General features: G+C 38.5%; 5 protein-coding genes across 5 annotated transcripts; 1 reads left to right on the forward strand and 4 right to left on the reverse strand.

The window, feature by feature from the left end:
* Window positions 1–3,030: 3,030 nt before the first annotated feature.
* Window positions 3,031–5,141, forward strand: Ser7 (serine protease Ser7). The gene is made up of 3 exons (XM_017157482.3): window positions 3,031–3,217; window positions 3,283–3,431; window positions 4,073–5,141. Exons 1-3 carry the CDS (start codon window positions 3,151–3,153, stop codon window positions 5,063–5,065), a joined length of 1,209 nt encoding a protein of 402 aa, XP_017012971.2. The 5' UTR covers window positions 3,031–3,150; the 3' UTR covers window positions 5,066–5,141.
* Window positions 5,142–5,702: 561 nt separating this feature from the next.
* LOC138913900 (uncharacterized) lies at window positions 5,703–6,729 on the reverse strand. Its single transcript, XM_070219069.1, has one exon. It carries the CDS (start codon window positions 6,604–6,606, stop codon window positions 6,376–6,378), a length of 231 nt encoding a protein of 76 aa, XP_070075170.1. The 5' UTR covers window positions 6,607–6,729; the 3' UTR covers window positions 5,703–6,375.
* A 4,971-nt stretch (window positions 6,730–11,700) lies between these two features.
* LOC108068084 (uncharacterized) lies at window positions 11,701–12,343 on the reverse strand. Its single transcript, XM_017157485.3, has 2 exons — window positions 11,985–12,343; window positions 11,701–11,870 (listed from the first exon to the last, which is right to left on the reverse strand). The coding sequence occupies exons 1-2, from the start codon at window positions 12,202–12,204 to the stop codon at window positions 11,854–11,856; spliced, it is 237 nt and encodes a 78-aa protein (XP_017012974.2). The 5' UTR covers window positions 12,205–12,343; the 3' UTR covers window positions 11,701–11,853.
* A 1,848-nt stretch (window positions 12,344–14,191) lies between these two features.
* LOC108068083 (uncharacterized) lies at window positions 14,192–14,689 on the reverse strand. The gene is made up of 2 exons (XM_017157484.3): window positions 14,388–14,689; window positions 14,192–14,332 (listed from the first exon to the last, which is right to left on the reverse strand). The coding sequence occupies exons 1-2, from the start codon at window positions 14,679–14,681 to the stop codon at window positions 14,324–14,326; spliced, it is 303 nt and encodes a 100-aa protein (XP_017012973.3). The 5' UTR covers window positions 14,682–14,689; the 3' UTR covers window positions 14,192–14,323.
* Window positions 14,690–15,337: 648 nt separating this feature from the next.
* On the reverse strand, window positions 15,338–17,895 carry LOC108068104 (zinc finger CCCH domain-containing protein 13). The gene is made up of 3 exons (XM_017157507.2): window positions 17,788–17,895; window positions 16,116–17,398; window positions 15,338–15,592 (listed from the first exon to the last, which is right to left on the reverse strand). The coding sequence occupies exons 2-3, from the start codon at window positions 17,125–17,127 to the stop codon at window positions 15,528–15,530; spliced, it is 1,077 nt and encodes a 358-aa protein (XP_017012996.2). The 5' UTR covers window positions 17,128–17,398; window positions 17,788–17,895; the 3' UTR covers window positions 15,338–15,527.
* Window positions 17,896–19,492: the final 1,597 nt, after the last annotated feature.

Below are 19,492 nucleotides of genomic sequence, written 5' to 3' on the forward strand. Positions count from 1 at the left end.
TTTTAAAGTTCTAGTATGGTGGCCTAGCTGTTAGAGGCGTTCGGACACTAAACATGTGTACAAAAGTCGCCGCGGAAACCGCGGTTCGACTTCACGCAGGGACGAGTCTGATTTTTTTTTTAATAGTTATTGTTTTTATTTTTGGTATAAAAAATCTTTTGTTTTGGTTTTCCATTCACTAAATTGTTAAAACTGTTGTTAACAAGATTTACCAATTTACCAATAATACGACCGTTAACACTTTAGGCATCTTAAGCCATTGCATTGCAAGAAGCACGCGTGGCCGAGTGGTTAAGATGTCTGTCTATGGTGTGAGCGGTCGCGAGTTCGAGTTCAGGTCGAGGTAAGAATTTTTCCTTAAGTCTTTTATATGTTTACAAAAAGTTTTTTCTGTACTTAAAATGCATTGTAATTAATAAACATTTATAATAAATTTGAATTTAAATTAAATAAATAAATAAAAATGTACCCTATTGTCACGATATGATTGTCATTAAAACATGAAAAGGTTTCCTTCCTCTTAGTTAACAAATTAAAAAGTGATAAAAAAATCAGTCGGACAAAAATTAAAAAAAAAGTTTATAAACAAATATACTTTTATTTTTCTATTTTTAAGAAAATTTTTCTTAATTTTAGGGTTTTTTGCCGTAAAATTCAGAAAAATTGGTAATGATTTTTAGAAAGGCAAAACCGTAAATTCAAGAAAATTATTTCCCATTATTAATGGCGAATCGCCGTTGGCTGAAAATCATAGGCGATTTTCTTGAATCAATGGCGAATTTCTTGAATCAATGGCGATTTTTTTTATGAGTGTATATACAAAAATACATTTGTGTTGAATTTATTTTTTGGCACACAAATCGCTGGACACATGAATATTCTTTGTAGGCCAAAAGCGAGAGTATCTATATTACCCATATATATTTTATATTTTCCCTGGCGAAATTAATTACCCATTTTGATACGCACTTCAATAGATGATATGATATGAGGTATAATTAATGCATTGATTCGCATCTGGGTTTTGCAACCGATCGGGGGTTTCTCCAGAAATCTTCGGTGTCTGAGGTTGGGAAAACCTGAATAAGAGATTCTCAGTTAGTTATCACTAAGTCATGAATGGTTAATATATATAATATAACAAACCTGATTAATCGGCCTTTATGTTTATTCAAATTGTTTATAATAAATCATTATATAATTTAAGATGTTTTTCCTGGTTTTATAACAATGGATTAAAATTCTACTGTATTTATTTACATTTTAAATTTTTGTTAGCAAGAAAAGAAAGTAGAATTAAATTGAAATAAAATATATGAAAATATATTAATATATGTCAACTATATTCAATTAAAATAATTTTAATTAAAATGACTATAAATACTGATAGAAAAATAATAAATATTAAAATATTATAATAAAATAAAATAATCAAAATCAGTAGGGGAGTGTAGGGTAATTTGACGAGTAGGGTAATGTGACGAACTCGTCGAATCTCATATATGACGTCACGACAAAAATTCCAAATAAATGTAGTCGTCTCCCCTTATCGTGTTGAAAATGTATTTACAGTAATATTAATAAGAAGTCCCGTAATTTGTTCGTGAGGTAATTTTCGCTAAAAATGTGGTGCGCAAACTAGCAAACCCATTCAATTTACTTGTGTTTCAGCAGTGCCAGAGCAAAGCTGAGTGGAAAATAAAATCAGGCAAATATATGCACGTATACATGAGATATTTATCAACAGTTTTTGGTACCTCGCGTTTTTTTCTTTTGCGCCGTTTGAGAGTGACACCGTTTTTGCTACAAGTCTACCTTGTAGGGTATCGTGACGAACTTTTTGTAGGGTATTGTGACGAACTTTTTTAATTCAAGAATTTTAATTGTTATCGTTGATTATTTGTAAAAAAAATATAATAATACCAGATAACATTTATTGCTGCAGTTTTATTGTTGTTTTTAATAGTGACGTCAGTTTAATTTAATTTAAAAAAAAAATTGCACTTTGACCATTTTTTTTGTAAGTTTGGGTATTATCTTATTACTTTTTTCTTTTACGTGTCGAAAATAACCTTTCCGTAAATAATATATAAAAAAATGTATTTTTTTGTTTGTAAAAAGGATGGTTTACACCAAACGCTGTGGGTTTTGGCTACGTTGAAATTTCGAATCCAAATTTTTTTAGAAATATGCTCAGTAAATGTAAGCAACTTTCTGCTTTTACACTTTTAAAAAATATTGATTTTTGGAGAAGTTACATTAAAGAACAAATCGTTCGTCACATTACCCTACAACTTTTGAAAGTGCAAAAAAAGTAGGGTTCACCCCAAACGCTGTGGGATTTAGCTGCATTGGAATTTCGAATTTCGAATTTTACAGGGATATGCTCAGTAGATGTAAGCAACTTTCTGCGTTTACACTTTTGAAAAATATTGATTTTTACAAAAGTTACATTCAAAAAACGAATCGTTCGTCACCTTACCCTACACTCCCCTATCAAATTTATTATTTATTGATTAGGTGATATTTTTAAAAAAGTGCAATCTCCTTTGCATGCCGTTCTTGAAATATTTTTATTGGGCTTTATCATATTTAACCTTCTTATCACCCGATTGTGTTGCATTATTTTTAAAATATTTCCAACGAGAAGCGGTCGCCGACTCTCCCAAAAACCAAACGTTCGCTCGCACTTTCCCAGCTTTACGACTGATAGCTGCAAAAACCGCAATGAAAACAAGTGGATTTTAGCGGCGAGCGGTGGAAATGGAAGTGTTTTGCGAATTAAATGACACACGTAGGCGAATAATTACGAGTATTTGATATTTCTATTGAGCGGCGGCTGGAAGAGCGACTGGAAGGCAGTGGCAGTGGCAGCGGCAACGGGTTTTCCCGCCTGGCCGCAATCAATGAGATGCTATTCTATTCGAACCGATTCCGAATCGAGTCGATCGATCGGCTAATCAATGCAACCGCGGGGATGGAAAAGCCAAGATTGCGAGGGTCGCGTTTGCGAGGTTGCCCATTGCCGATCGCCAGAGATCAGTAGTTGATTGCCAGCCACTGGGGACGCAGCTTCGCCAACGACTCGAGAATCAATCGAAGCGGAAAATACGAATAGAAATAGAGAAGAGTGGGAAAATCTGGAGGAAAATGAGCCTGCTAATCGCCAGCCTGCTCTTGGCCCTTTTGGGAGCCTCAGGGGCCCAGCAACTTGGCAGTAATTCTATTTCTAGTAATTATTGCTAGTATTTTCTGGTATTCATATACTTGTTTCGTTTTCAGAAGCCATCATGCATTTCGGCAACTGCAACTCGGCGGAATTCGGCAGGGGAACCTGCATCGAGAAGAAGGACTGCGACTTTTACGCCGTCGATAAGCTATCGGATTTGGCCAGCAAACAGCAGTGCTTCTCCCGCCAGCGACCCGATCTGGTAAGAATATAGTATATATATACTATGTGGTAGCTATACTATTTCCCCCCAACAAACACGTTTCCCATTATTAACCAGTTTCTATTAGCCGCACTCAGTGGAGATCTTCTTCGCCTGCCCAAAGTTGTTTATTAGCATTACAGCTGGCTGGTAATTTATGGGCCTCACGCTCATTTGCGTCTTAGGGGAAACAAACATTTTCCAAGGGGGTTTTCTTAACCAATTAATATTATTTTGCGGCTTTTTTTTTTATATTTAACACAAAGAAAATATTCATAATTTATTAGATATTTATTAAATGCTTTAATTTATATTTGCTTAAAAAAATATGCTATTTTAAACTTTTATTTGCTTTAGTTTAATTATTTTATTTACTTTTTACCCTAAAGCTTAAAGATACTATTATATTAAATAAAAAGTCATTTGGAAGAATATTATGATATTTTTATAAAAAAGGCTGTTTTTAGCTCTAAGTTTTTTTTCATATTATTTTGTATTTTTTGATAAACCACATTTAAGCACTTAAAAAGCTGGCAAAATGCCAAGTGCCAAATTTGTAAGGAAATGTTTGTTTTTGTTTAAAGGTACATATTACTTGCAATATAGCTTTCTAAAATATTTTGTATTATATTTTATTACAGGTGTGTTGTCCCCGCGAGACGAACATCATACCGCCCTTTGCCCCCCGAATAGGCAATGTGACCACCAGTCCCTCGCCGTCGAACAGGAGCACCACCCTGCTGAAGCTGCTATCCAGCCGCCGCCCGTCGCCGCCCACGGGGATCGATGAGCTGCCCCAGCACCCGTACTGCGGATCGGCCTTCGCCTTCCGCGTGTTCGGGGGCCACGAAACGGGCCTCTACGAGTTCCCCTGGACGGTGCTGCTGGAGTACGAGATCCTGGCGGATCGCACCAAGGACTACGCCTGCGGAGCCTCCTTCATCGCCCAGCGATGGCTCGTCACCGCGGCCCACTGCATCGAGACGCATGGCAGGCGGCTGACGGCCGCCATTCTGGGGGAGTGGGACAGGGACACGGATCCCGACTGCGTGACCTACGAGGGGGAGCGGGACTGTGCCCCGCCGCACACCAGAGTGACCTTCGATCGCGTCCTGTCCCACGAGCGCTACTCGAACCGCACCTACGTGAATGACATAGCCTTGTTGAGACTTTCCCGCCCGGTGAACTGGCTGCAGGTGAAGAATCTGGAGCCCGTCTGCCTGCCGCCGGCGAGGGGCAGGAACGCCAACCAGCTGGCCGGCTCGGCGGCCGACGTCTCCGGCTGGGGCAAGACCGAGTCGAGTGCCAGCAGCCGGGTGAAGCGGAAGGCCATGCTGACCATCCAGGCGCAGGAGCAGTGCCAGGAGGCCTTCGCCCAGGACTCGAGCATCGTGCTCACCGAGGGCCAGATGTGCGCCGGCGGCGAGATCGGGGTCGATTCCTGCGCCGGCGACTCCGGCGGACCGCTGACCGTGGAGGCCAACACGCCGGAGGGCAGTCGGCATGTCTACCTCGCCGGGATCGTCTCCATTGGCAGGGAGCACTGCGGCCAGAAGCAAATCTCGGGCATCTACACCAGGGTCAGCGGCTACATGGACTGGATCGAGAGCACCATTCGGGCGAATCGCGTTTGAAGACGTTTCGTTTCAGCCTGTAACTCAGACCGAAAACCCTTGAAAAGCGATTAAAGCGATTTTTGAAATACATAAACTGTATATATAATATTTATTATATTTTTTTTTGCATTGCATTGCTTAGCCTAATTAAACAATAAATGATAAAAGCCTTATAATAGCTCTGAAAAATATTCTAAACCTTTAAAAACCCTTGGCAAATAATTAAGATCATTTTTTGAAATATAAATTATACATTTAATATTTATTATATTTTTTTTGGCATTGTATTGCTTGCTTTATATACCTCAGAAAAATTCCACATGGTTCCCTAGTATAAAAGTCAATGTACAACAGTGCGTATGAGCTACCTGAGGGATTTCCCCCACACAGAGGTTTTCCCTCTCTTTTTATTTGTCTAGCCTGTCAAGCCAAGTCGTCATATCACTGACGTCACTGATTTCCGGCGTGCAATTTACTAAAACATGTCCCACACAGCCTATCGCCTGCAATCTCGATTTCTGTTTCTGTTTCCAGATTAAACTGTTAGCTCATGACACCGAAAGGCTTAAAATGATGATGATGGTGGGCCAGCAACCCCTTTCCCTTTTTCTAGAGTCCCAGAAATTAAAATATAATTCAGCTGAATTGGGTATTAAATATTTGATTTATTTTTGGATATTAAAAATATAATTCAAAGATCTTATTTTATATATGATATATGTTGCTCAATTTATTGAATTTCCTTTCCAATCTAAGGATCTTGTTACCAAGCAAAACAGAAGGTGATTTCTGCGTTTCTCAGTGAATCATGGGATACAGCGAAATTTTACAGGAAATAAACCAGTCATCTGTGGAGTTTTCTTTCAATTATGAGTGTCACCTGAATTCTTGAAACTACAACTTTGATATAATCAAACTGAATTAAAATAAGTTAAGTTAAAAAAAGTTATTGCTGTAATTACAAGATTTTTATTTAAAACGTAATACTGATTTGCATTTTAATATTACACATTTATTCAGAGTTATATTTTATATTTTTCTCACCCAATAAATATTTGTAAATATTCCAAAGACAAGCCAACAATCTATTGGCAAACTTTCAGTTAACAATAGGTTTAAGTAAACATTGAGCGTGGTTTTTATCTTTATCGACATCACTTTATTACTTATCATTATTAGCGGCTACAAAATAAATAATGTAATAAATACTTTTGGCGGTCACATTGTGACGCAACTACGTCTAAAATAAGTTAGCTTACAAGCTAGGTCAAAAAAAAAGTAGGGGAATGTATGCAGAAATGTATACATTAAATGGGGAGATTTGCTTTTCAGTTGCTGCGCCCGAAGATGACGGCCCGACGACACCGATCCCGGTGGTCCCGCATCTTGCCGGCGGGACAGGGTTTCGCGATCCTCCGGGAGACGAGGAGCTGGCTGGTCAGGGGCTTCGTGTGCGGATTGTAGAAGATCAGGCGGCGGGCCTCCGTCGTCCGGGGACTCTGGGCCAAGATCAGGGCCAGAACCACAAAGGTCAGGATCAGCAGGCGATGGACTTGCATTTTGCAATATAATTTATAATTTATAAAGATAGATTTTTATTTTGATTCCGATTTTCTTTGGTTTTCCTCCGCGATTTTATTCGTTTTCGTGCTTGTTCGATCCGCTTGGGAGTCGCTTTTATGACTGCGCCTGCTCTCCGGTGTTGTGCCCGCCGATATTCAACGTCGATAGCCCAAAGACGGCGACCGCCGGCCCGCAATATCGATAAGATAAGCCCCCCAAAGGCATTCCGTTGGCACGCGATAAGATATATACAGCAAATCGGGCATATAATATGAATATATATACAGATATACCCATTGTCGGCGGTCTTGGTTCGTGTGGGTTGCCATATGGTACCCTGGGCACGCCGATACTACGATACTACGGCACTCCAATGCCATTGGCTGTGCTATTTTCGATCCTCGCTATGACGAAAGCGCGGGGGAATTTACGAGCGGTGTAGTAAAATTCCACCGTCATGCGTCGGCGCCCCAGAAGCGTCGGGAAGTCGGGAGTTAGGGTCTTCGGTCTTCGTCACTGGGTGGATCACTGACCAGCCCTCTTATCTAATGACGCCCCATCGCCCATCCGGTGTGATCTGACTTCAGCCCGAAGTTATGCTGCGGAAACGGAGTAAAACTCGCAGTTCGAGGCCTTTCGACTTGTCGAATTTTATTTACAGGCTTTTTCAGGCAGTGGAAAGCATAAATCACTCGACCACCAGAGATCCGAGTTCACCAAGATGTAAAAATAAACTTTATAAGAACAGGAATAAGGACTATTTCGAAAAATGTCAAACAAATAAAATGTCAAGGTTTAAATGCTTGGAAACATAACAAGTTCAGAAAGGTATGACAATCCATATTTGGATCAATATTTCCTTTGTTACGGCCAAAAAACCAATTATTTTTTTGTTAAAAATTGGAATGTGGGTTTTTGGTAAAAATTTGAATTTTTTTGTGTTGGTTTTTTTGCTATAACTTTGCCAAAAATGGTCCTACACCAAAAATGAATACTGTTTTGAACAGATAACTAAACAATAAAAAAATCCATAACACTTCCCGGGTGATCCTGCAAAAATAAAATTTTCGAAAATTTTCAATTTTTTTGTAAGGGGGTACCTCATGATTTTTTACGAAAAATGGCAAAAAAATAAAATGTCCAGGTTTAAATGCCAATCGATAGTAAATTTAATAACGAGTTTAGAAAGGTATGACAATCCATATTTGGATCAATATTTCCTTTGTTACGTTCAAAAACGAATTATTTTTTTGTGAAAAATTGGAATCTGATTTTTTGGCAAAAATTTGAATTTTTTGTGTTGGTTTTTTTGCTATAACTTGGCCAAAAATGGTCCTACACCAAAAATGAATACTGTTTTGAACAGATAACTAAACAATAAAAAAATCCATAACACTTTCCGGGTGATCCTGCAAAAATAAAATTTTCGAAAATTTTCAATTTTTTTGTAAGGTACCTCATGATTTTTTACGAAAAATGTCAAAAAAATAAAATGTCCAGGTTTAAATGCCAATCGATAGGAAATTTAATAACAAGTTCAGAAAGGTATGACAATCCATATTTGGATCAATATTTCCTTTGTTACGGTTAAAAAACCAATTTTTTTTTTGTGAAAAATTAAAATCTGGGTTTTTGATAAAAATATGAATATTTTTGTGTTTGTTTTTTTGCTATAACTTGGCCAAAAATGGTCCTACACCAAAAATGAATACTGTTTTGAACAGATAACTAAACAATAAAAAAATCCAAACCACTTCCCGGGTGATCCTGCAAAAATAAAATTTTCGAAAATTTTCAATTTTTTTGTAAGGGGGTACCTCATGATTTTTTACGAAAAATGGCAAAAAAATAAAATGTCCAGGTTTAAATGCCAATCGATAGGAAATTTAATAACGAGTTCAGAAAGGTATGACAATCCATATTTGGATCAATATTTCCTTTGTTACGTTCAAAAAACGAATTATTTTTTTTGTGAAAAATTGGAATCTGATTTTTTGGCAAAAATTTGAATTTTTTGTGTTGGTTTTTTTGCTATAACTTGGCCAAAAATGGTCCTACACCAAAAATGAATACTGTTTTGAACAGATAACTAAACAATAAAAAAATCCATAACACTTCCCGGGTGATCCTGCAAAAATAAAATTTTCGAAAATTTCCAATTTTTTTGTAAGGGGGTACCTCATGATTTTTTACGAAAAATGGCAAAAAAATAAAATGTCCAGGTTTAAATGCCAATCGATAGGAAATTTAATAACGAGTTCAGAAAGGTATGACACTCCATATGTGGATCAATATTTGCAATGTTACGGTCAAAAAACGAATTATTTTTTTGTAAAAAATTGGAATCTGGGTTTTTGGTAAAAATTTGAATTTTTTTGTGTGTGTTTTTTTGCTATAACTTGGCCAAAAATGGTCGTACACCAAAAATGAATACTGCTTTGAACAGATAACTAAATAATAAAAAAATCCATAACACTTCCCGGGTGATCCTGCAAAAATAAAATTTTCGAAAATTTTCAATTTTTTTGTAAGGGGGTACCTCATGATTTTTTACGAAAAATGGCAAAAAAATAAAATGTCCAGGTTTAAATGCCAATCGATAGTAAATTTAATAACGAGTTCAGAAAGGTATGACAATCCATATTTGGATCAATATTTCCTTTGTTACGTTCAAAAAACGAATTATTTTTTTTGTGAAAAATTGGAATCTGATTTTTTGGCAAAAATTTGAATTTTTTGTGTTGGTTTTTTTGCTATAACTTGGCCAAAAATGGTCCTACACCAAAAATGAATACTGTTTTGAACAGATAACTAAACAATAAAAAAATCCATAACACTTCCCGGGTGATCCTGCAAAAATAAAATTTTCGAAAATTTTCAATTTTTTTGTAAGGGGGTACCTCATGATTTTTTACGAAAAATGGCAAAAAAATAAAATGTCCAGGTTTAAATGCCAATCGATAGGAAATTTAATAACGAGTTCAGAAAGGTATGACAATTCATATTTGGATTAATATTTCCTTTGTTACGGCTAAAAAACCAATTATTTTTTTGTAAAAAATTAAAATCTGGGTTTTTGATAAAAATATGAATATTTTTTGTGTGTGTTTTTTTGCTATAACTTGGCCAAAAATGGTCGTACACCAAAAATGAATACTGCTTTGAACAGATAACTAAATAATAAAAAAATCCATAACACTTCCCGGGTGATCCTGCAAAAATAAAATTTTCGAAAATTTTCAATTTTTTTGTAAGGGGGTACCTCATGATTTTTTACGAAAAATGGCAAAAAAATAAAATGTCCAGGTTTAAATGCCAATCGATAGGAAATTTAATAACGAGTTCAGAAAGGTATGACACTCCATATGTGGATCAATATTTCCTTTGTTACGTTCAAAAAACGAATTATTTTTTTTGTAAAAAATTGGAATCTGATTTTTTGGCAAAAATTTGAATTTTTTGTGTTGGTTTTTTTGCTATAACTTGGCCAAAAATGGTCCTACACCAAAAATGAATACTGTTTTGAACAGATAACTAAACAATAAAAAAATCCATAACACTTCCCGGGTGATCCTGCAAAAATAAAATTTTCGAAAATTTTCAATTTTTTTGTAAGGGGGTACCTCATGATTTTTTACGAAAAATGGCAAAAAAATAAAATGTCCAGGTTTAAATGCCAATCGATAGGAAATTTAATAACGAGTTCAGAAAGGTATGACAATCCATATTTGGATCAATATTTCCATTGTTTCTGTAAAAAAAATAAGTTTTTGGGAAAATAATCCTGCAACAATCTTTTCAAATATCTAATTTTTAAATAAATTGTAATTTTAAGTATTAACAAATTCTTTTTCGGTAATTCTTATTTTCTGGAGTTTACTTAGTTCAACTTAAATGTAAATACGAATTGTGTAGTGCTGGTCAAGTCCTAAATATTTATCACACCCTAATCCGACACCTCTTGGCCAATTGTGAAATCGGAATTTCATTCAGTAATTAACTCCGACTCAGCTGACATGTCGATAAGGCGGTTGATGAATCTGAATCGAAGCCGAATCACCTGCGGACGGATGGCTGATTGGGTGCCGGCCCCTCCCCCAGCTGACGTAGCGGTACAAAGTTTGGCGGACGTCTGACCAACGGCCTTAATGCCCTTGCCTCCCGATCCGCCCGATACAGCGCTATATATGTGTATATGAATATACTTCGCGATCTCTGCGAGCCTTTTGGCACATTCAAGTGATCGATAGATGGCCGACAGCTCTGACGCATGCAAAATTACTCCAATTTGTATTATTTCAGGGGATTAGAAGACTTGATGGGGCTCTTTTTGATTATAGACGGTAGTTGAGAACGAAAGTTAAACAGGAAAATTTGCAAAATCCTTAAGATGGAAGTATCGATTTAATATATGTCGATATGTCTAAATATAATAATTTAGAATTAAAAATGTATCTAATTATTATACTAACCTTGAACACATCTAATAAAATTAAAAAATATGTATACATTTTGGTTGATTTTTTATTAAAACATATTAAATAGAAATTAATTATAAATAATATTGATTTTTGGTAGTTATTATAAAAACAGTTTTATAGTCATACATTGATAACAAGATGCAAAAATAAATGCTATCCTATTTTCAAACCATTTATTTATTTGACATATAAATTTACGAAATAAATCTTTAATCAGATTAACATTAATTAGCTAGAACTGTCATTAGTGGTAAGCGCAATTTACAAGCTCCAACAATCTGGGGAAGCAATTAGGCAGGCGCTAGCTGATACAGTAAATACTCGGCCACGATAACAGCGGTATAAATTATGGCGAAGAGAGTCACAGGCGGCCCACCTGTTGCAGGTGAGCACCGATTAATGCCCCCCGATTAATAATTAGCCACCGATAGCTGCCGCAGGCGTTTGCGTCAAGTCGGCATTATAATTGTTAAATCAAATATTTCCGATTCCACTCGAGGGGCAGATATCAGAAATGCGCTGCTATAGAAATCCCCATTTGTACTTAGCAATATTTAAATGATAAGAATTAAGCCCTTAAATGGAATGCAACTTTTAGTAATTAAACACTTTAATTGAATGGTGGATTTTTCATATATTATCATGATATTATTCAAATGTATAGCGTGCGAGGCAGATAAATAGGATAAATAAATAGGGTTTTGTTGGGTTGAGAGAGTGCGAGATTCGTTCGATGATTGGATTCACTTCGGATCACTCGGATCAGCAGCGCACGCCATCTGCAAGAGACACGGAGATAGATTAGCACGGGCTTCGACTGGGTGACTAAGGCGTATACGTAATGCGTATACGTGATGTAGCAGAAATATCCGAAATATCCCAGATAGACCCACCTGCATTGTAGGCTATGATGCGCCGGCAGTTGCCGCGATGGTCGATCATGTGGCACTGGGGGCAGGACTTGGCCATGCCGTGGGTGGCCAGGATCTGGCCGCGATGGATGCCGTTGGGTTTCAGGAAGATCACGCGACGCGATTCACTGGGCTGCGGGGCACAGAACACGAACACCGCCCAGAGGCAGAGGGAGTACAGCAGCAGCTGGTGCATCGACATCTTTTTGTGTTTCTCTCGCTTAAAAGTGGATTGGTTATATATATATTTGTTATTTATCTCCGAAGGGCGCGATAAACAAGAAAAAAAAAGGTGGGCTATCCAAGAAGTGGCTTGCTCCAGTGCCGGCAGTTAACTGATTTTATACGAGTTTGGGGTAGCACTTCTTAAGTGTTCTGCCCGCTTGTCTTTTCATTGAGTTGATAAACCGCAAACAGGGTGCTCCGCCCTCTTTTTGGATTCGTAGAGCTATGGGTTCCTCGGGTCTTGAAAACACCACCCTGTGTTTTTCGTGTACCAGGGGCAAACGGGGGAAATCTTATCTTGTCCCCCATGCCATTTGCAATCTGTGTAATTGAGTTCTGGCTCAGCACTGATTTCGATTCCCGCGGTTGCCGAGCGAGCGGGTTGTAGGTGTCTAGGTATCCAAAGGGGACCCGGACCCGATAATATCACCATCGTTGAGCCTATTGCATTTTCATAGGACGTGGCCCAACGCAACCCCCAAAATCTTGAGAACTTACGGGGATTTGAAGGGGTTCTCTGCGAGAGATAGAACAGGGGATTTTTCGCCGCTCTTCTCAGAAGTTTTTATGATTTTACCAGAACTTTAATACCCACCTAGGGTACTGGGAACTATAACTTCAGAATTTTAACCATTATAGATTTTTAAAAATATTTATTCCTTTGGTAAACATATCTGTTACTTTCTAGAAATTATAGATTATATTAATTAAAATATTTCATAAAGAAGATACAAATAATAGCCAGTTATTTTAACACTCAGAAGTTGTTATGTTTGTACAAGAAAATAGTAGTAAAAATAGTAGCCTGTTGAAAACTAAAAAACAAAAAAACAGGCTTGAAATTTAAATATAAATTGTCTAAAATTATAATTTTTTTGGAAAAATAATGTTTTTGAAAATTTTAAGAATCATGAATAATATTGATAGGTGAATAATATATTTAAAGCGCCGTCTATCTTATCTAAATAAACAAAATAAGAGCCCCGCCTTCCAGCGAGATTAACGCAGAGCAAAACCCATCACCGAAATGAAATCAATTGAGCAACTAAGTTTGCTAAAAAACCAGCCACCGCACTCAAATAGATAACCCTTATTTTTAGACCTGAGTAAGAACGTGGGTTAATTGGCCTGTGCTCCCCGTATTTTCGGTGAGTTAGCCGCAATATCTGATGAAGAGTAGTGGCTAGTAGATAGCGTCCCAATAATTCCCAGAGCGCTATGAACTTTGACAAAAAAATCCAGGCTAAATAATATTTTCGCTGCGTAACGATCGCCGAGTGAGCCATGCGAAATTCCGTGTAAAACTTTTGGTTTTGGCCAATCATCGGGGCTTTCTGGAAAAGCGGGTGGTTGGGTGGTGGAGTGGGTGGTGACCACGCGACAGCCCATTGAGTATTTAACGGCAATTACGGAACGGGGGACGTCACAGATCCAGCATATTTACCCTCCTTATCGCTCGCCGCACACCCGCTGAAATTTCCCGAAAATGTGACCGAATGCCAGGCTCCTCTGCGATTCATTATTAATATCGCGCTGAGTCAGAAGAGCGTTCCTCGACTCATCGCTATCTCCCGGAGTTGTCGGCTCTTGTACTCTATATCTGGTATCTTGTATCTGCTACGAGTATCTGCGGTATCTGCAGAAGTAGAGCCCTCGGAGCCCGGTATTTCATCATACTTTTCGTGACCGGCGACACGTGATGTGACGTAGTTTCGATTTCATGACGAGGCGCAAGGGTTAACGTCCATTCTCTGGGGTTTTCTACGGTTAATGGGGGCCTTAAAAATATAGTTATATGGAATACGATTTGGGGAAAATTTAAACTGGCATATAAAATATTTTTATTTCATATCTAAAATTATTATTTATTTGTTACAAAATAAAATAAAATTAAATCCTAAATATTTTATATTTAAAGATTGTATTGCCAGGCAAACTGGAATAATATTTGCCTTAATTTTCGCTATCTGTCATATGGTTTTTACAGGTTCTGTAGACAGTTTGCTTAGGCTTTCACCTTAATCTCCTAGAACGCACAGACTTAAAATAAACACGCATTTAAAATTAACCCAGCCAAGCGGGGAGATTCCGTATTTTTAGACCAGCTGAGAGAGGGGTAAATAGATATGATATATGATATGATACAAATGATTTACTCACCCTTCTGCAGCGCCCATGGTGATCGCGAACGAAGCCGTGGCGACAGCGATTGCCGCGCGTATCGAAGAGCATGCCCTTGCCCAGGGCATCCGTGGTGTTTTTGGAGGCCTCCAGGGACTGGCTGGAGTTCAGCTGGTTGAAGTAGATCACCTTGCCCGATCCGCAGCACGAGGAGCTGCAGCCGAGGAGCAGCAGCAGGAGCAGAAGGAAGCAGGAGCAGGACAGCAGTGCGGATCGCATCTCGTTCCGAGGGTTCCAATCGCACTGAGCTGTTACTTTGGTTTTGGCTCCCATTCGCCGCTGGCCCGACGATCCAGCTTATCACTAGCTGATTACGTTGTTTACCCAGAGCCACGAGCTGCGCCGGACACTCCAGAATCTCAGATCCCATCTATCCAAATCCGAGTGGGGGATAGCACTGCATACTTTCAGGCTGTCTCAGAGAATTATTGTTGGTTCTTAAAATATTTAAAGTATTTTAAAGTACGACATATACAAAAATATATTAAATGCTATACTGAACTACAAAATAATAACAATATAAATAAAAAAATGGTTACTATATATTCCTAAATAAAATATGGGATATAAAATAAATAAATTAAATATATTCCTTAAAAATATCAATTTAATTTATGATCTCTTTCACTTAAAATATTCACAGCTCTATGGTAATTTAAATATAAATATTTTACTAATGAAAAGGCTGACAGACCTTTTTGGCAAATGTTTTTGATTGGTCCTAAGTGGGCATAGTCTGAAAATGTTCTATATTTTAATGGGACAAATGTCAAACTGTGACAATGTAAGAGTTTCCTCGTAATGGGTTTGATGAGAATATCTTTTGGCACAACCGAACCCATTTAATAATGTAATTTGTGGTTTTACCTCAATTAATTTGATTTAAACAGCTGGCACTTTAGCTTGAAATGAAAATTACCACTGGATCGTAAGTTTCTTGTTTTTCTTTTATTTTCATAGGTTTTATCGTCTTACATCACAATGAGGAACTCTAGTTTTGTCTGTTCTCTGGCTTTCTGTGTAGGTATTTCTCTAGTTCACTTCTCATCGTCTTGGGTGGCTTTCTTTCTTTTCTATCTTCTTTCTCTCTTGGTTTCTGGTAGATTTTCCTCTTTTCTTCTACCTTGCGGTGGCGCCCGGCGCTGCTCGATATACACAATTATCCGGATCCACGGTGATGAGTTCTGGGGAATGTACGGGAAATTTGTTTTAAAATTGATGGAATTTAGAAAAGATTATTAGATTATTATAATATTTTTAACTTTAAATACTGTTAAGCTACGTTTATCTTAAATAAATTTACAAATATAGATTAATAAATAATAAATGGAACATAATATTGAGCATTATTATACTACTGTTTTTATCCTATTAGTTTATCTAATAATTTTGTATTTTTTTATTTGAATAGCAAGCTGTATTAATAAAGTCCATAATTTAAAAGTGTTATCCTAATACTTTAATTTTATTAATTTAACTATCTTTTCGTTTTCCTTGTAATATTATTATGAATATTAAGATTAATCAGTACCATATGTATTTCAAATTTGTATTATCCTAATATGGTTTTGTGAGTACTGATGAATTTGCTCCTTTTGTTTTACTTTATTTTAATAATATTAGTTTATTTTATGGTTTCTTTGTTTTTGTAATATTATGAAAATAAATAATATTTACTAGTGTTATTATCCTAGCTATTTAATTCACCTTGAGCCGCATCCTTGCCGCAGCTGCGTTGGCTGGTGTTCCTGGGCCTGCCCCTGGATCTCCTGGGTTCCCTGGGCTCCCGGTCCCTCTGTTCGTCCTCCGAGGAGGACAGGGTTCTCTCCAGCGCTCTCCTGCGAGTCGTGGCCTGCACGACGCTGGCTGGAACCTGCTGCTCCTGATCCCGCTCCCTTTCCCCCTCCCTCTCCTGCAGGATGTTCTCGCTGGACGAGTGCTTCGGCGGACGACGGCGACGATGCCTCAGCCGCTGGGAGCTGAAGCTCTCCTCGCGGATGACCAAAGTGCCCGCCTTGCTGGTTCGCAGGTAGTAGCGCGGCGCCTTGGCCACCTCCTCCTCCTGGGCGAATTCCGGGGACGAGTGCCGGCCCTTCGACAGGCTGAACCGCTCGAGGATGGAGCTCTGGGAGCGGCGGTAGCGTCGCTTCTCCCGCGGACCCGAGCTGGAGGAGTTCAGGGTGGAGGTGGAGGGTGGCGTGGGATAGACGGGCAGGACCTCCGCCGGCTCCTCCTCTGGATACTCCGCCTCCTGGAAGCGAACGCCGCGCAGGGAGCTGGAGCGCCGGGAACTGGGCTCCCAGTTGGGCAGCTCGTGGGTGCTGAAGTCAATGCAGCTGCCATGCGTTTTCCGGCGGCCTTCGCCACTTTCCCGGCCACTCGAAATCGAGGTGAGTGTGGGCGTGGCCTCGGCTATCCGGAGGCCATGGAAATTGCGCTCCAAATTGGCGGTGGCCGAGCGTTTGCGGCGCCTCTGGATCTCCCGGGATGTGTAGGTCTGCTCCTTCTGGCCGTCGGCATCCACGAGGAGATTGCCCGAGTGATCGTAGAGGAGGATCCGGGGCAGGGCGATGTTGCTGCAGCTGCGCGAGGTGCTCAGCTCCCAGTTCCAGTGGTTGGGCTTCTTGAGCTTAAGACTCAGCAGGTTGGCCAGGGGATCCTCCTCCTCTTGCTCCTCCTGCAGAGCCTCATCTTCTTCTTCCTGCGCCTCCTGGGACATTGCAGCTCATTTATTTCCCTGATTTATCCACCTGTTGGCTGTCCGTTGCTCTCTTGTTTGATCTGCCTTTATCCGCTGCTGGTGCTGCTGCTTCCTCTTCTTCATTCACGGCTGATCTTCTGCTGCTTCTTGCCGTTTTCTTGGCCAAAGGCCAATTTATTGTTTATCTCAACTATGTCTGTACGGGCGGCACTTGTTTATAAGGTTTCATATCTTGTAAAGTCTTTTTAATTTATTTGTGATTTTTTCCTTGTTTTTTTTAGAATTTAAGCTATGGAATAATTATTTTTTATTTTTTTTTATAACTTATTTCCCTGTTAGCCTGACTTCACTGTCCTTTCAATGCTGCCCACGCTTCAATTATTTTTGGCTTCTTTTTTGTCAGTATTCTCTCTCTTTTATGTTTCGCTATTTTTAGTTGATCCGCTCCCAGAGGCAGTTTCCCAGTTTCCCAATTTCCCAATTTTCCCGACTTCTTGGTGACACTCTTGAGGTTTCGGACACACTGTGCCACTTTTTAGGGCAAAAAACAAAGAAAAACCAAATAAAAACTCAGTTTTATGGGCTGGCAAACAAAAACACCGAAAAAAAGGGGGAAACAAAGCGCTATTTTCCGCAGATAATTATTTTCTATATATTGTGGCGCTGTCTCGCTCGCACCGGGGGCTTTTCCCGCTCTCCCTCTCGCTCTGAATCGCGTCTGCCGTCTCGCTCTTTTCCGTGATCGGCGATCAGCTGCGATCGCTTTGAGTTCCGCCCGCCAACGTGCCTCGTAGCCAACTGTTCGTCTTGGCCGAATCTCGCGGCCCAAAAAAAAGGAAGGCGCCCCCTGCGACACCCACTCTCCCCCAAAAGAAACCCCCTCCCCCTCTCTTCGGTGGGCAGAAGATTTGCATATTTCACGCTCTCACAGCGAGCACTTTTCGTAGATCAGATCAGCCACCGAAAACTCAATTTGAATACCCTAGCATATTCATTTTATTCACAAGGAATTGAAAAACTTACCATTTTACACTCGACTGTTGAACTAATAAGCTCTTCGATTTATTTCAGAATTTCGGGTTTTTGTTTTAAGTTTTTATGTCAAACAGTTTTTCCTACTGCTTCAACTTTCCATTTAAAATAGGCGAGCTTTATAGTATTAACAGATAATTGTAATTTATGCAAATAAATTTTTAAAATTTCTGTATTTAATACAATAAATTCAAATAAGCCGTTTTTATATTACCAATTAATCTAACAATTTAAATACTTATATTTACCATGAGGAATCATGCAAAAAATCACTTCAAAGAAATATGTTTTACCCAAAAAAAAATGTATTTAATCACAGTGACACCACAGATCCGCGTAATCCCCCTAAACATGGCACTAATTAATATTTCGCAAATATTTTTCCACTGATCAAAGTGATGATGCCCGCACTCGAAGCGTATGCATATTTTCAGTGTGTTTCTTTCTTCACAACACTTTTGTTTATCTATCCCGTGCCACGCCCCGCGGCCGCCCACTTTTCGACAAAATAAAAAAGAAAAACCGAGGAAAATACACAGTTTTCTGTTATGTTATTGGGAAATGACTGAAACATATGTGGCCGCCGTCGCTCGGCTAATTTGCACCCCCCTTCGGTTCATCCCCCAAATGCCCCACACAACATGATTTTGCCATTGAAAAATGACAAACAAACAGGGGCAGAGAGAAAAAAGAATAAAAGAATGTGGAAGAACGAAGCGCAGAGAAAGTGAGGCGAAATATGTATGGGGAAAATGACTTTTTACATATTTTTCATCGCATATCGATGAGGGGCGAGGTCCTTAAACTGGCGGATGAGTCAGCTGCGCGGCAATTTGTTATCCCAGGGAACCGATCGAGAGCATATCGATTACATTTAAAAATATGATAACCCATGATACTTATTACTTATTTGATTAAATATTCCATCTAAATTCGCCAGAAGAAATGGATGTTTACATTTAAAGGCAAACAAAAAGTTTATTTATACTTATATATATTTTTATATATTTTTTTTTCATTTTCTAATTGTTTCTAACTTATTTTGAGTATTGGAGATAATTTATACTGTTATTTTTAAAACATATTTAAGCAGAAATTTCGATTTGCTAAAATAATTTGTATAAACAGACGTAAAGCTTTTAAATCAAAATATTTATTTGGAATATTTGGTAAGCTTCCAAAATGGGTTTTATTTATTTATTTGTTCTGTTTTTTTACGCATGCTAGCTTCTAAATAAAAGTTCAGGATTTAAATCAAAATATTTATATAGAGTTTTCAAAATCGGTGTATTTATTTATTTGTTTTGCGCTCGGCGTTGCCGATATGCCCCATAAAACCGGGCAGCCGAAT

This window comes from Drosophila takahashii, chromosome X (genome assembly GCF_030179915.1).
Source record: "Drosophila takahashii strain IR98-3 E-12201 chromosome X, DtakHiC1v2, whole genome shotgun sequence".
In the NCBI taxonomy this organism is placed as follows: Eukaryota; Metazoa; Arthropoda; class Insecta; order Diptera; family Drosophilidae; genus Drosophila; species Drosophila takahashii.

Bases quoted from the DNA above. Each gene is read 5' to 3' on its own strand.
- Ser7 (XM_017157482.3), top strand. From the start codon at position 3,151: ATGAGCCTGCTAATCGCCAGCCTGCTCTTGGCCCTTTTGGGAGCCTCA. The intron at 3,218-3,282 runs GTAATTCTATTT...TTTCGTTTTCAG, and splicing joins AGGGGCCCAGCAACTTGGCA to AAGCCATCATGCATTTCGGC. The intron at 3,432-4,072 runs GTAAGAATATAG...ATTTTATTACAG, and splicing joins CCCGCCAGCGACCCGATCTG to GTGTGTTGTCCCCGCGAGAC.
- LOC138913900 (XM_070219069.1), bottom strand. From the start codon at position 6,606: ATGCAAGTCCATCGCCTGCTGATCCTGACCTTTGTGGTTCTGGCCCTG.
- LOC108068084 (XM_017157485.3), bottom strand. From the start codon at position 12,204: ATGTCGATGCACCAGCTGCTGCTGTACTCCCTCTGCCTCTGGGCGGTG.
- LOC108068083 (XM_017157484.3), bottom strand. From the start codon at position 14,681: ATGGGAGCCAAAACCAAAGTAACAGCTCAGTGCGATTGGAACCCTCGG.
- LOC108068104 (XM_017157507.2), bottom strand. From the start codon at position 17,127: ATGTCCCAGGAGGCGCAGGAAGAAGAAGATGAGGCTCTGCAGGAGGAG. The intron at 15,593-16,115 runs GTGAATTAAATA...TACATTCCCCAG, and splicing joins CGGCAAGGATGCGGCTCAAG to AACTCATCACCGTGGATCCG.